The 15,301-nt window shown below is 42.6% G+C and overlaps 1 protein-coding gene across 1 annotated transcript in view; it reads left to right on the top strand.

The window, feature by feature from the left end:
• Rab38 (RAB38, member RAS oncogene family) overlaps positions 1 to 14,876 on the top strand; it is a 50,037-nt gene extending 35,161 nt beyond the window's left edge. Inside the window, exon 3 of the mRNA XM_005357619.2 lies at positions 14,507 to 14,876. Within this exon, the coding sequence (XP_005357676.1) occupies positions 14,507 to 14,659 (153 nt within the window). The 3' untranslated portion in view covers positions 14,660 to 14,876. The remainder of the gene's footprint in view (positions 1 to 14,506) is intronic.
• The last annotated feature ends 425 nt before the right edge of the window (positions 14,877 to 15,301 follow it).

Here is a 15,301-nt window from a genome sequence, read left to right on the forward strand (position 1 = left end):
TCTCTCTCTCTCTCTCTCTCTCTCTCTCTCTCTCTCTCTCTCCTCTTTCTAACCCTGGCATGAGTTTCCCTGGTTCAGGGGGGCTTCATTGTTATGACCTGTGTTTCTTCTCTCTCCTCCCGCTCCTTTATTGTTTTCTGCATTGACTTTGCTTGCCCCCTCCTCTGTGGTGCTTTGCCTTCTCTGATGGTGTCTTGTTTGCCATCTTTGAAGCATTCTTGATTTGTTGGTGACAGCCTTATCATCCCAAGGCCTTCCATTTCATCTCTGTCTGCTTCGCCGCAAGTGAGATATTGATTTCTTGGGAGAGCCTGCTGAGATTGGGGGAAAATCAATATCCCATTAGACTTAAGAGAGGAGTAGCAGAGCTCCGCCGATGCCAGCCCACTGACCTGACATGCTGGGACAGTACTCAGAGACTGGCTTAGCCTGCTGTGCCCTGTTATATTCCGAAACGATGAGAATGTCACGGGAGAAGGAAAGGGGCCGAGTGGGGACAGGCAGCACTTCCCGGTGCTCTGATAAATCTGAAAGGAAACATCTATGACTCCAGAAAGAGGTGAAAAGTGTGGGGTGACAACAGAGGATCAGAGGAATTTCCAGAGTGTCAGAGACTAGGTAAAATATAGACATATTGAATGGTGACTTTATAAGGGAATTCACAGACGAGCCCAGAACCCTGAACAAAGCAGCAGGGAAAAGAGAAAAGGAAAATCTGTATGAACCTTGAATCTACTTTGTCTTAATAAATAAAAGCCTGGAGTCAGGTATTAGGGTGAAAGCTGAAAGATCAGAGAAGCAGAACAGCCAACCTCCAGAAACTTCTTACCTCTATGAATCTTCAGACTGAATAGGAATCCTGTCTCTAAGAATTCTCTGGCTGAATGGGGTGAGATTCTATCTCCACCCACCTTATATTCCTGTCTCCACCTAGTGCTGGGATTAAAGGTGTGACTGGGTTTCCCACGTGTTGGGATCAAAGGTTTGAGCATCCCATGTGCCCAGATAAAAGGCGTGATCCTCCACCACCGGGGTCTACTTTTCTTTTAGACTGGGTCAAGCTCAAGTAGCCCAGGGTGACCTTGAACTCCTGATCTTCCTGCTTCCTCTTCCCAAATGCTGGGATTAAAGGTGTGTGCCACCGTCCTCTGGCCTCCAAGGTTAGCTAGTGGCTAGTTCCGCCCCCTGACCTCAAGGCCAGCTTTTTCTTTGCAGGAACACAAAGAAAATATTGCACATCTGTAGAAGAGAGAAAAAGAGAGGACTGTAAAGTGAAAACTAAAGACCCACAAGAGAGGATGCTGGGTAGTGATCCACCCACTGGCAGCTGTGCTTCATTACTGCCTATAATGCTGGAGTAATGAAGGAACAGATCCCAAGAGAAACTCTCCAATCAAGCTGCCCACTGGGAAGGAGGTGATTAGAGTCACAATGCTGCACTGTGGTGTCACTAGAACACCAAACCCTCATCCTCCCATGAGGCCCAGAGAACCTCCTGAATACTCTATGCCAGCCAGCCTGAACTGAAACTTAGGAGAGCAAACTTACTCAAGCTAAGGCTAACGATGCTGACGTGAGCTATTCAAGCATTAGTAAGATAAGAATATGCAGACAACGGGTATATAGGACCTGGACGCATCAGAGCCTTGGGTGCTGGGATCCACTCACAGAAGTTAACAGTCTTGCACATTACTGGATGACGTACTTGGGGCAACACTTTTTTGTGGCCTTTTTTTCTTTTAATTGTTTTTGTTGATCTATACATTTTTCTCTGCTTTCCTTCCTTCTCTCCCCCTTTTCTTCTACCCTCTCTCGTGACCCCCACACCTCCCAATATACTCAGGAGATCTTCTCTTTTCTCCTTCCTGTGTAGTTCCATGTATGTCTCTCTTAGGGTCTTCTTTGTTGTTTTGGTTCTCTGGGGTTGTGGACTGTAGTCTGCTTACACTTAATATGGATGTCCGGGAAACTCCAGAAGGATGAGCCACCCTTTCTGATATTTATTTGTGCCGAAATCTAGCACAGACCAATATTGACCATTCATATAGACCAGGTTTCATCTGGAGACACAAACAGCAGTTCGCCCCATCATCAGTTTGCTCTAGGAACTAGTTCATGGAGAATTTGGATCTAACATCCATCTCAGCAAAGAGGCGATACTGACTGAAGCTCTCTATGTCACACTGACTTTTATTTGTTTTACTTTTCATTTACAGTGGTGGTTTAAATGAGACAAGTCCCCCACTGGTTCCAGTACTTGGATACTTGGTTCCCAGATGGTTGTGCTGTTTAGGGCAGGTTGGGGCTTCCTTGCTGGAGGAAGTATTACTAGGGTAGACTTTTAGTGCTCGTGGTCTTTCCCCACTAAATTCCTTCTTGCATAAGTGACCTTGGTGTGATATTTAGCACAGCAGCAGAAAAGTAACAAACACATTTACACGTAAGTGTCCCTTATTTTGTTCTGTTTTTTATATCATTCAATTAGTTTGTGTGATTATTCCATTTGTTTCTGTACCTCTTTTGGTGTGCTCTTTCTGCTATTTACCTACAAAACATGTGACTTGCTATGTTTTTCATATCTCATTTTCTCTATTCCATTCACCATCAATTCATATTTACTTCTTCAATATAAGTATCTGTAGCCTTAATAACTTTAAACTATTTAACCAAACAATATCCCAACACAACTTTCTTTTCTCTTCTTTACTCTAATATTAATCCCTAGTCTTATTAAGCCCATTTTTCTTTCATTACTACTCTTAGTAATGAATATATTCTATATAGCACACTTCCCTGAATCCTTATTCTTTTGAAGTCAACACAGATGAATTGTTTCTAATTGACCATGGTCACAATGAGTTTATTGTTTGTGACTGTTTCACAGTTAGTATTCTACCCTCAGAGTGCTACTGGAAATCATGTTTGGTGCACTACATAGTGAACTAATCTAGTAAAACCGAATGGCACTTGAACTTGAATGGTTGTATCTTGGTTATTTAAATTAAAGTATAATTTTGTTCATATTACATCCTCATTATCCACTTATAAAACTTTATTGGCTCAGACTGCCTGCTTACATGAGCACAGGCTACTACAGTGTGCCAAGCTTGTTTCTTCTGTCTCTTCTACACTGAGTTCCCCTGCCTAGCAAAGCTCAGCTGAGCTAGAGCATGGAATGTGCTGGAAGCTAGAGTGCTCACTGTGGCCAAATGACTCTTACATTCCTCTCTGACTGAAGATCAACAATACAACTCTGGTTTGGTGATTCTTATTCCAGCTCTCTGCATAGATGCCTTACCTATTTAGAATAGCATCCAGCTTACAGGAAGGTTTGCATCTACAGTGTATCATTAGAACACGGTGGGGTCCAACCAGGTGGTGGTGGTGCAAGCCTTTAATCCCAGCACTCAGGAGGCAGAGAAAGGAGGATTTTGGTGAGTCTGATGTTGGCCTTGTCTACAAGACCTAGTTCCAGGACAGTTAGGACTGTTACACAGAGAAACCCTATAGAACCCCTATCCCATTTTATTCTTCCTGTGCTAACACGGGGAAAGAGTATCAGGCAATCATGCCTGTATCTGGCCATAGGACTATGCTTCTCTTTATACAATCAGCAACTAATAACTTGAAGCAGCAGTATGTGGGAGAGTAGTGGATGGGGAAGTGGGACCAAGGGAGACATTCATCAACTGTTTAATGTAGTGTGATTTCTGACCTTTATCTAAGGTATGCTTGTTGAAAGATACTTGATTATATTGTGTAAAGATATATCACTGTGATTGGTTTAATAAAAAAGCTAAATTGTCAATAGCTATGCAGGAGGTAGAGCAAGGACTTCTGGAGAGAGAGAGAGAGAGAGTTCTGGGGAGAAGAATGGTAGTATTGTCAGCCAGATGCTGAGGATGGGCAAGATGGAAATGAAATTACACGTGCATGGATGAATGTAGACTAAAAATATTGATGAATTTAAGTTTTAGGAGCTAGTTAGAAACAAACCTAAGCTAAGGCTGAGCTTTAAAATTACTAATAAGTCTCTGTGTCATTTTTTTGTGAGCTGGAGGGCCAAAGGAAAATCTGTCTACATATACTGTTTCTACTTTTACCTTACTCTATCTCTCGAGTCTAGCTGAAGATGAAGTGTGTGTGTGTGTGTGTGTGTGTGTGTGTGTGTGTGTGTGTGTGTGTGAGCGCACATGCACGCATATGCAAATATCATGCTAACAAAACAGTCATATAATGCAACACTTAAAACAGTGTGCCTGGCTGTTTATGAAAAGGCATTGTGTACTTTGATAGGTTGATACTCCCTGCCAATCAAAACAAGATGGGACTAGGTATATTCAAGCAGTCTTCTGCAGGACTATTACCTCATATGTAGGGCAATAGATTTAAAAATGGCATTTTGGGGGGTAAGTTGTTCTGAGAAAGAAAAAGAAAAATGAGGGGGAAAGTAAGAGCTGCCTATGTTGATATCCATTATACTCAAGTTCCTTTAAACTCAAGACCTGTCTGATGCCTCTCTGCAAACTGTCCTAGTCATTAACGGCATGCCAAGTCTCTCTCACTCTCTCTCTCCCGTTCAGTTTCATCAGTGGTGAAGGCAGGGAATGTATACTCTGTCATTTTCCAAACAGAACTAAAGATGACCATCGAGACTCTCTCTGCCCATTGACTAATACAGTGGGACTTGGAAGTCCCCAGAATAATGGTCCTTTAATGGGGAAGGTTCCTCATATTGAGGCTCTAAGTAGGAAACATTGTTTTAACAGATCACCTACTAGAGCGTGTACACTCTATCAATTTGATTAGCCATAAGCTTTTTTTTTTTTTTTTTTTTTTTTTGGCCATAAAATTCAGAAGCCCATTCAATTGTCCATGGAATCTGGAGTTTAGTTCCTGAGAGTGACAGGATTGCTGAAAGACTTGGGCTATTCCATGAATTTTAGGCAATAAAATTATACTCTCAAATGCTCTCAGGTCAGCTTCATTTTCTCCATCAGTGGTAGCTTGCTATATATGGAAGAGACTTGAAGCATCTAGGCTCATCTGTTCACCACTTTGATGTCTGAGAAAAAGATTTCCAGTCCTCAGCTTCAGATGTAGAAATCTCTGAAGAAGAACTCGGATGAATTTGGAATTGGTCGCATGTTCACACTCGAGGCTAGAAGAACTTCAAGTCCAGTGGTTGCAAGAGTGGCCTCGTTCAGATCTTGTGGACACACTTAGCAATTGACAGTGATCGGATAGGTCAGGTCCAGCATGTAGAAATGATAGCTGATACTTAGAAAACAGGCAGGGGGAGGGAAAGAGGGACGTGGATAGAAGCAGAAAAGGAAACCTGACATGGTCGAATCATGAAACTTGAAAATCTTTAGCTGAGCTTGCTATATCACTTCACAGACATTTACATCATCAATACCATTGCAGATGGGGTATATCCTAAGCAAAATATGAATGAGAAAAGTATTTTCCACAGCGTAACATTCTCCAGCAAGTACAGGGACATCTAATAACTCACCATGTGCTGGATATATGGATAATTTAGGGTACTTTATTGGGCATAGTGACAGAGATGCTAAAGACAATTGAAACAGGAGTGCTTTGAAAGAATTACCGTAATCAGAAAACCATTTCTTTTTGGTATAATTTAAAATAATGGTAATAATATAGAAATAATAATAAAAGGCCTACTTGAAACTTGAGAACTAAAGCTTAATCCCTGCTTTCTATTTGCTTGAAAGGATTTTACCAATTTATGAGAGCAAAATGAGCACTCACTTTGCCAAGCAGAAGATGGCGCTGCTTCAGATGTAAAGTTTAAAGTTTTAGCATTACTGCTGGAACCACTTAAGATATCTACACGATGTCTACATCATAGAGCCTTATCCAGGAGAGGAGCTTCTGTCGCTAAGCATGTTCACACCTCTGTTATCGCAGCTGTAACTGTACATGCAAGTGCACACAGCAATAGCCCTGGTATCTCAGAGAAGGGTGCATACATACGCAGAAGCCTTTTTCTGCTCTTTGGAAATAGGCGACAGTATCTGAGAAAGGCTTCTGCCCCAGCCAACACAAACCGTGAGACTCCCCACAGAACGTGATAACCAAAGTATGACTTAAAGAAAGACGAGAATGATATAGGAGTAGGGACTTAAATTTGTTGACGTATCAGTGACAGAATTGGAGTCATGTCTGAGTTCTTCATCTCTGTTTATCATTGAACCCTAACAAGAGCCCTGTGAGATAGAGTTATTACTGGCCTCATTTTGCAGACTAAGAAGTGGAGTTAGAACTTCTCAACTTCTCCCTGGTCCTGGAGATAATTCGCGCTATAGATCTTGACTCTGAAGCTTCTTTCATTCCATTACACCCCGCTGCTTCCTGAGACCACGGTGCTCTGGTTTCTGTTTGCAGCCTTAACGCACAGAGTTGTCAGAACAAATGCATTTAATCAAGATAGAGAGAGAGAGAGAGTTGAAGACAGATCATTTCTGCTCACAGAGAGCAATCAATAACACTTGAAGTTGAATCAGATGCATCCGGCTTTACACTGTGGCTAAGTGTTTATTCTATGGGTGTCTCAATCTTCTCTTCGCTAAAGAGGGGTTCAGAGTATATTACCTCTCAGAGGAGTTAATACACGTAGCAGCATGCATAGCAGAATACTGAGTAAGCATCCAAGCAGTATTATCAATTATTATTGTTCATATTTGTGTCTGTTGGGTTATTTGCCTTCCCGAGCTGACAAATGAGAGAGGATATTAACTGAAGCTATTCTTCATGAATGGAGTTATTAAGTCTGACTAAGTGATAGCGTTGAAACTTGGGTATTATCTTTCTGAAGCTGATGATTGGGTGTCTTAACAGTGTGTTAGCAGAAGGCTCACAGTAAGGGTAATTAAAGCGCGACTGAATTAAAAGTGAGGTGTTAATAGTAGCAGAATCCATGAGTGTTCTGACTGAGTGATCGTTCTCGGTAAGTTACACATACTGGATTTGGAAAATACATCACAGGACTGGCAAACTCAAAAGGCTCTGAGGAACTGTCTGCCTGGTATTAGGGTTGCAGGTGCTGGATGAAGGTGAAAACAATGGGTATGATGCCATTTTTCTTCAGGTTCAGGAATTTACTGGATATGAGTTAGTTGTCAAGCTGGGGGGAGGGTGTGCATATTCCGTTTAAAGAGAGTTTAAAGAGAAAGCCACAAAATTAATTACTAGCCATGGACCAACTGAAACCCACTGTAGACTGCTCATTTCTGACTTTTCAGGTTTGGAAAGAAAGCAACAGAGCTCCAAGAAGGAAGGCGAGCTGGTGCCCGGTGCCTTACATACGCATTTATGGAGAAGAGTAGGTTAGGAAGGGGAACTTGGCTAGCCTGTGGCCCTGCCCCCTGACAGAATATGTTTCAGGGTATTGAGACTAGCTGGATCTGTGGACTGGATAACTCTGGGAAAATTGTGTAATCCTGTTTTTGTTACTTGGGGTTTTTTAGGGGAGGTAGGATTAACTTAGCTGACATAGGGAAAGTATGCATATGGTACATGAATCCATACTTGAGAGGGAAAACCTGGCAATGTAGATTTGTAAGCTAACACGGTAGACATAAGTACATATATATGGCCATGACTGAGAACTCCGAATTTAGAAGGGAAGTTATTCTCTTTCTGCTCTAAATCTGGGAGACTGCTGTGTAGTGCTCAGAGACGGGCACAGAAGTTGAGTCTTGGTTGAATGACAGATTGACCAAGGACAAACTCTACTCTGGGTGAGTTTTCCCAGCCTTATAACTTCTTTATCTTTAAAATGTGTCTGCCAAGTTTTTTTCATAGATTTTGTGTGTGTGTGTGTGTGTGTGTGTGTGTTGAGTGCATGAGAACATTATTTCGTAAATAACCCACTTGTCCAACTATAGCACTTACACCCCTTGTTTTAGTGCAACGCTTCGTTGGTGGTCGCTTTTCTATTGATACAGTGAAGTGAACCCATATGGCTCAGCCTGAGCCATCTGACCCGAAGCTGCCAGCACAGTAGACCATATCCTCTTACTGCACATGGGGGACTGAATCAGCCAGATCTTGCCGGCCTGTGTGTAGCTTGGGAGTCACAGGCTGTATAAATTCCCTTCCAGGCAGGAGATGCTCCTGGGATGCTGTCACTGCTCTGAGTCACATGTGCAAACAAAAATCCCCAGAGAGCACTTGACAGCTGAGCCGGCAGTTCTACTTCTGCATGGCCATCTGCAATGCAAGCCTGACTCCAGCTACCCGGATAGCACAGTAGTTCACTGAAGCCCGAAACCTAGCTGCAGTTTAAGTAGGCAGGGCTTGATCATCCACCTTGGCCTTGAGACAAGAGGAGTGAGAGGTTTGTTCTACATTAGGCTAGAGCAGGGACTCAGAAAGTAAATATGTAAGACTGTCCTTCACCTGATGATCTGAGTTCAAGCCCCTGTGGAAGGAAAGAACCTTCTTCCTCAAGTTGGTATGCATGTAGACACACACACAGAGAGACAGAGACAGAGACACACACACACAGACACAGAGAGAGAGAGAGAGAGCACCAAATAAACAATTATTTTAAAAGATTCTATATTGCTATTTGTTTTCTCAGACTATGTCCTTTGGCTGTGACTCAAGTGGTGTACAACAAAAGCAAGAAAGCGGATACTAAATATATTTGAAAGGGTATCAGCAGTTAAAACACAGCTGGCCTGGGGTCCAAATGGCACGCTCCCTCCCTTTTTTATTCTGGCACCTCGTATGTATCCATTTCAACCCGTATTTATTGGGGTAATCTTTAGAAGAGTCAAAGGAGTTCAGACTGGCTTTCGACACTGCATACACGCTTCCCCTGCCTTTTGGCAGTAAGCCTGCGGTCATTATCACTATTTACTGTTTGCCCAGCGCTCATACTGATGTGTGATGTGGGGCTTGCTACTTACTCTTTTTCATTCTCAGTGTCCCTGTGATGTGGGAATGATTTCTTATTAATAAAGAAACTGCCTAGGCCCATTTCATAGGCCAACCCTTAGGTAGGCGGAGAAAACAGAACAGGATGCTGGGAGAAAGAAGCTGAGTCAGTGAGTCGCCATGGTTCTCCAACTCCAGGCAGATGCAGGCTAAGATCATTCCTGGTAAGCCAGCTTGTGGACTACACAGAATAATAGAAATGGGTTAGATCAATATGTAAGAGCTAGCCAATAAGAAGCTGGAACTATTGGGGCCAGGCAGTGTTTAAAAGAATACAGTTTCCGTGTAATTATTTCGGGACATAAGCTAAACTAGCCATGTGGGCGGCAGGGTGCTGGGGACGCAGCCCCGCCGCTCTTATTTCAACATCCCTGGCTGCCCCACAAAGGGATAGAATTCACACAGTACTGTTCTTCAGGTGCTGAGTCAAACCTCACAAGCACAGAATATAGTTGCCGCTGAACCCTTCAGTACTGCAAGTACTTCGCATGCTTTAAGTATTAATACAATTAACTGAATATCCCTTATGGCAGATTCTTTTTTTTTTTAATTTCTTTTTTCAAGAGGAGAAAATGTGGTGTATCAGTTGCTTTTTCTGCCGCTGTGATATTATTACTTACAGCGCCTTAGAGTATTAGAGGGTTTATTTTAGCTCACACTTCCCAAGGATGGATAGCTCACCATAACTAGAAAGACAGCAACAAAAGCATGAGGCTGGCCTGGTGGTCAGGAAGGAGAGAGCAAGCATGTTTCATACACGCCCAGGAAGCAGGGAGAAAGAGCAGGGAAGTGGGTTCAGGTGATAAGACTTTAAAGCCTACTTCTAATGACCTACCTCATCCAGCAAAGCTCCACCTCCTAAGGGTTCTATAACTTTCCCAAACAGCACCACCTGCAGACCGAGTTATTCAAGCACACCAGTCTGTGCGACACATTTCTCATACTGGCCTGTGAAGCATCTCCTGCTTTGAGCTTTCCTGGGATTACACAGGCAAAAGGGGGAGAGGGAACTCAGATAAGCCTGGGACTCCAGACACTTTCTACCCATTACATCCATTCCTTTTTACAGCATGCTTATGGTGACTATGATGATAAACGGAAGCCCTGAATGCTTCCTGGCTCCGTCTTTACGTCTCAGAACAGGGTCAGGCATGCTGCTGTGATAGCTAGAAGCACACCAACACCGGTATTCATGAAACATGCTGATAGATGGTTAGGCAGAGTGCTCGGTGTGTGTCCCTGTGGTAGAGTGCTCAGGGTCTCCACAGTCTTGTCTATAATGGGATTGCAGAGAATTGTACTGATTAGCACTTCACCTCCAAGAGAGCCTAGAGATTAAACCTCTGCAAAAAGCTATATGTTCTTTCCATACTGGAATGTGACTTTCTCATCTTCATTTCTACGTCTAGGACTTAGCAGGAATGCACATAAACACTGGGTAAGATAAGAGGTGTCGCTCAGTCACTGTGAACTGCCACTTTGTCACTATTTGGGGCCTCGCCAAGAAGGTTCTGCTTGTTTCCTTTGTGGGGAGCCTCATGTCCCCACCCCAGTCCTTTACTTAGCTTTACTCGGTAAGCTTCTTTCCAAAGGCAACTGCTCCTTTATCATCTTATCTTTACGGAGACCATCTTACTAAGCTTCCACTGGTTTGACAGATATTTAGTCATTTCCTCATCATGATGAATAGATTTTCATTTATTTGCTATTATTGCGTTTAACCCTATTCCTTAGCAGATTTTTCTCAATTTTACATTAATGAATGAAAAGTACATTTAACTGGCATGTTGACATATAAATAGAATTATTTAAAAAACACTAAAAAACCTAAGTTACAATATAATTCATACATATATACCTATATATAATATATATATACATATATATACTTCATATATGAACATGAACACTCTTAAAGTTTTTCTATCATATAAACATATTTTATAGTGTATAACAAAATAAGAGGAGAATTATCTAGTACCTATTGTGTCTCATGGTGGGTAAAGAACTTTTGCTACTGCGTTTGATCTTTAAAATGGTTTGACAGCATTTTCTCATGGGTCAGGGAAGAACACATGGGGTCCCACCTCTCCCTGAGGGACTGTTAGTAGTGATTGGTTACTGGGGAAGGGGTGTCACCTTCTTCAGCCGTGTAGTCACAGAAAAATTAGTTCATACCCCAGTAAATAAGTGTTCACGCATCCGCACATAAACAACCCCAATTAAACTCAGTGGATCACACAGAGCAAAATGCATGGAAGTGTGAGGCGAGGTGTGGAAGAGAGACGGGGCTAAGGGAGGGCAGTGGGAGTGAACACGACTAATGTTCATATATATATATATATATATATATATATATATATACACATATATATACACACATACATACAAAGTCAAAGAATAACTATTTCAAAATTAGGGAAAAAAACAGCCTTGAAAAGAAACACAACTTGTTTTAATGCTGAGGAGTGGTGTGGCCTTCCAGACCACCCGCTGTAAAGTCAGGCTGAAGTCTGGAACCTTGACAAACTTATGGCTTCTTACCTGCCAACTTATGATCATAGTTGGTGTCTGGTGTCTGGACTGGGGTTGTACAGTGCCTTTGTTTCTAACACACAAGCAACAGTTAATACAGAAGTGGTGTTGGCTTATAACTAATTCCCTGTGCACATACTTTAAAGTCACCCTAGCACATAGGATTTCTTTAGTGAGCGATGCTGTACCATACGCTGAGGTCCTCCAAGGCCTAGTGAGGTTACCTGTTCTTACCATCATGAATGTAATGGAAAACCAGTAACCAGGTTTGTTCTTAGTAGCATAAACAGCCTGTTGGATTCAGAAGCAAAGCATTGGTCTGTGTCTGTTTGGAAGGGCCAGACACTGCTTAAGCTCAGATCATTCCCTCGGGGCCAGGAGTTGAGGTGTGTCAGGTGTACTGAGCACACACTGTGCCGGCAGGACACAGTTGTTTTCCCACCAGGGAACAGTGGCACCTGTCTTTCTGTACACTCGTTTTCAGGGAATGGAACAGACGCTGGAGGTGCTGAAGAGAGGGTACCCACCACCCACCCCAACAATAACAACAGAATCAACAAGAGCAAAAGCGGACCTTTATCCTGCTGTATTCGAAAGAGAATTAAAGAATGCGAGCCTAAAACTTCTGCCATGTGCATAGGAAGTGCATGGACGAGGGACAGCCAAGTGAGGCAAGCTTTGATTTGTTCCGTTTTCAGACAGACCCCTTAATAACAAACAAAACAGAGGCTCAGAGACGACCCATGAGGTCTGTTCCAGCAAAAACCATTAGCATGGTGCAACAGCATGTACTTTGACAGTAGATGAACTCGGGGTCAGGTTTGAAGAGGGTGCAGTTTGATAACACATGTATGCAGCTAGTGCCATCGGCCATGGACACATTGGGTGGCCATCAGCACCTTAGCATTCTCTAGGAAATAGGACTTGATGCAAGGATGCCTTTTTTTCATTTGGCACTCTCTTTTTATTTATTTATTTTTGCAAGGTTCTCAAAGCAGATCAGTGATTCTGAGAAGCAAAAATATTAGGAATAAATAATTTCACTTCAGACTGGACAAAGAGACAGTGATGTAACAGCTTAACGTGACAAACTTTATCTTTTAGCGAAGGAGTACCTGGAAGTATGTTTTTAAAACTTCCATAAATTATGATTTAAAACAATGGAAGTTTTCTGGAGAGCTTCACCTAATTTTACATGAGAAGAGGTGATTTTTAGTATCCTGGCAGTAAATTCCTTGTTATTTTTTTTCATCTGTTCGGAAGAAAAAAATCCCATGAATTATAGTAAATTAAATATCTGATGTATGCTGTAGATTAAAATATTTGTTTCATGTTATTTCATAATTAAAGATCATTCAACTATTGCACACTACATTCATTGCTTGCCTGAGCACGTGTGTGTGTGTGTGTGTGTATGCGTGCGTGAGTTGGGGAAGGGGGTGCCACCATGCCATGCCGAGGTGACTGCAAGCCAGAAGACAACCTTGGTGTTGGTTCTCACCCTCCACTGGTTTGACATGGGGTCTCCATTTGTAGTTTCAGTGCAAGTGCCCGACTAGCTGGTCCATGAGTGCACAACCAGTCTCCTGTCTGTTCCTCGCATCTTCACAGCGGGGGTGCACTAGCCTTGCAAACACTTGGTCTACTGCATCCGTGTTTTGATACAGATTCTGAGGCTCTGAACTCGGATCCTCAGGCTAGCGTAGCAAGTGCTGCTCACTACACTGTCTTCTTAGCTGTGGATCCACTTCTGATTTCACATCCTCCTTTAAAGAATTACCTCCATCTGGAATGTTTAGGCAATGCCATGGTCAAATGATTCCTAATCTTAGGAATTTCCCACAGCAAAGGTGCAATTCCCACCTACGCTACATGAACTGATCAGAAGCTGAGAATTCCCACCTCAAGCTTTCCATGAATTCATGTGAAAAGAATGTGGGTCAGTTAAATCCTGACTTTTGTTGCTTCTAGCCAAGAAAGTCAGACATATACCTTTTCATGCTTCTCATATTTAATTGGCCAGCAGCTGTCGCACGTTCATGTCTGAGTTCAAGGACGCCAGAAACGTGGTGGCTGACAGGCAAGAAGATAAAAATGTTGATTAAACTGCTAATGACTGCTGCAAAAGGTGTCCCACCGCCTCTGTTTCCTATTGAGACTTTAAAAGCAATACGCATCGGTGCAATTATAAATCCAAGCCAGACTGAAACTTATTTCTCGTATAAGATTATATACCAGGTGAAAAATAAGAAAACTGAAATCTAAAAAATGTAATATTAAATGAATTCAGCAAATAATATTGTTCATATTTGACAAAATAAAATCTGTACCTCAGCTTTGAAGAACCAAGAGATAGGAAAGGAAGGAAGGAAGGGAGGGAGGGAGAGAGGGAGGGAGGGAGGAAGGAAGGAAGGGAGGGAGGGAGGAAGGGAGGAAGGAAGGAAGGAAGGAAGGAAGGAAGGAAGGAAGGAAGGAACCAAGATGGCAATAAGAATGAGGAAAAACAAGAGTAAATATGGATAATGTGTAGAAAGGATTTTTGCATGAATTATCAAAAACACTGTCCTGGCTGGGGAGAAAGCTCAGTGGGTAAAGTACCTGCTTTGTAAGCACAGAGACTAACTTAACTTTTGATCCCCAGAACACGGGCAACAAATTTCAGACAAGCTAAAAATTTTAATGTCAGTGCTGGGGAGGCCAAGACAGGCACATCCTTGACCCCTCTTGCCAATCAACCTAATCCACGTGACTAGTCTCAGGACAGTGAGAAAGAAAGGTGGAGGTATCTGAATCACAGCTCCTGAGATTGTCCTCAGACCTCTACATGCCTATGCACACATGTGCCTGGAGACAAAAAGCAACATACACACACATGTACACACATGTGTGCGCACACACAGGCACTATTTTTTAAATATTGGATTTTGTCTTGTATGAGACTGTTATTGTATACTGTTGCATTAAAAGAAAACTGCTTTTTTTTTTCTCTCCTCCTTAGGAAAACATAAACATTGACGAAGCTTCAAGATGCCTGGTCAAGCACATACTTGCTAACGAGTGTGACCTCATAGAGTCCATAGAACCGGACATTGTGAAGCCCCACCTCACAGCACCCAAGGTCGTCAGCTGCTCTGGCTGTTCCAGATCCTAAAAGGTGCCTCTGCTGGCGTGTGACAGTCTGACGGTCAGAATCCCTGGGCCCTAATGAATTGTGCTTCAATTTTTTTTTTTGATTACCATTTTGGGTAAGTGTCAGGAGAAGCCCATGGCACATGTGACGAGCCAAAGATGTATGACTGCACATTTCCTGTCCAGAGAGGAACAGCAAATATTCTTTATATGTTTTTCCCGACCCTTAGCACAGTGTTTACAAGCTTTTTAAATATCAGTCTGTTGTCAAATGCTGTTTTATCATCGAGCAAAGTCACTCAGGGACTCATCCAGCCGTGCTACGTGTTCCTTTAAATCAGCAAAGGCCTCTGGTCTTCTTGAGAAGGGGAACAAGAGAGCACAGCAGAGGTCAAGCTAAGTGCGGAATTTGCCTTGCCCTGGCGCGTCTTTGTTCTGGTTTCGACTTGTTTCTGGGTGGTCCTATAGGTCTATTAAATAGAAACAGTATTTTCGCCTTTCTCAGCAGACCTGAGGGTTGTGTGTGATGTTGCCCTTCAGAGTCGTGTATGCAGGCAGCCTGTGCCTTTGTTGCCTTTATTGTTACTTGCTGTGCCCTGAATGCTGGTTTAACTGAAAACTGTATGGAAAGATCTGCTCCCTGAATGTGCCTTTCTCTTAGCAT

The sequence above is a fragment of the Microtus ochrogaster genome, chromosome 22 (genome assembly GCF_000317375.1).
Source record: "Microtus ochrogaster isolate Prairie Vole_2 chromosome 22, MicOch1.0, whole genome shotgun sequence".
NCBI lineage: Eukaryota > Metazoa > Chordata > Mammalia > Rodentia > Cricetidae > Microtus > Microtus ochrogaster.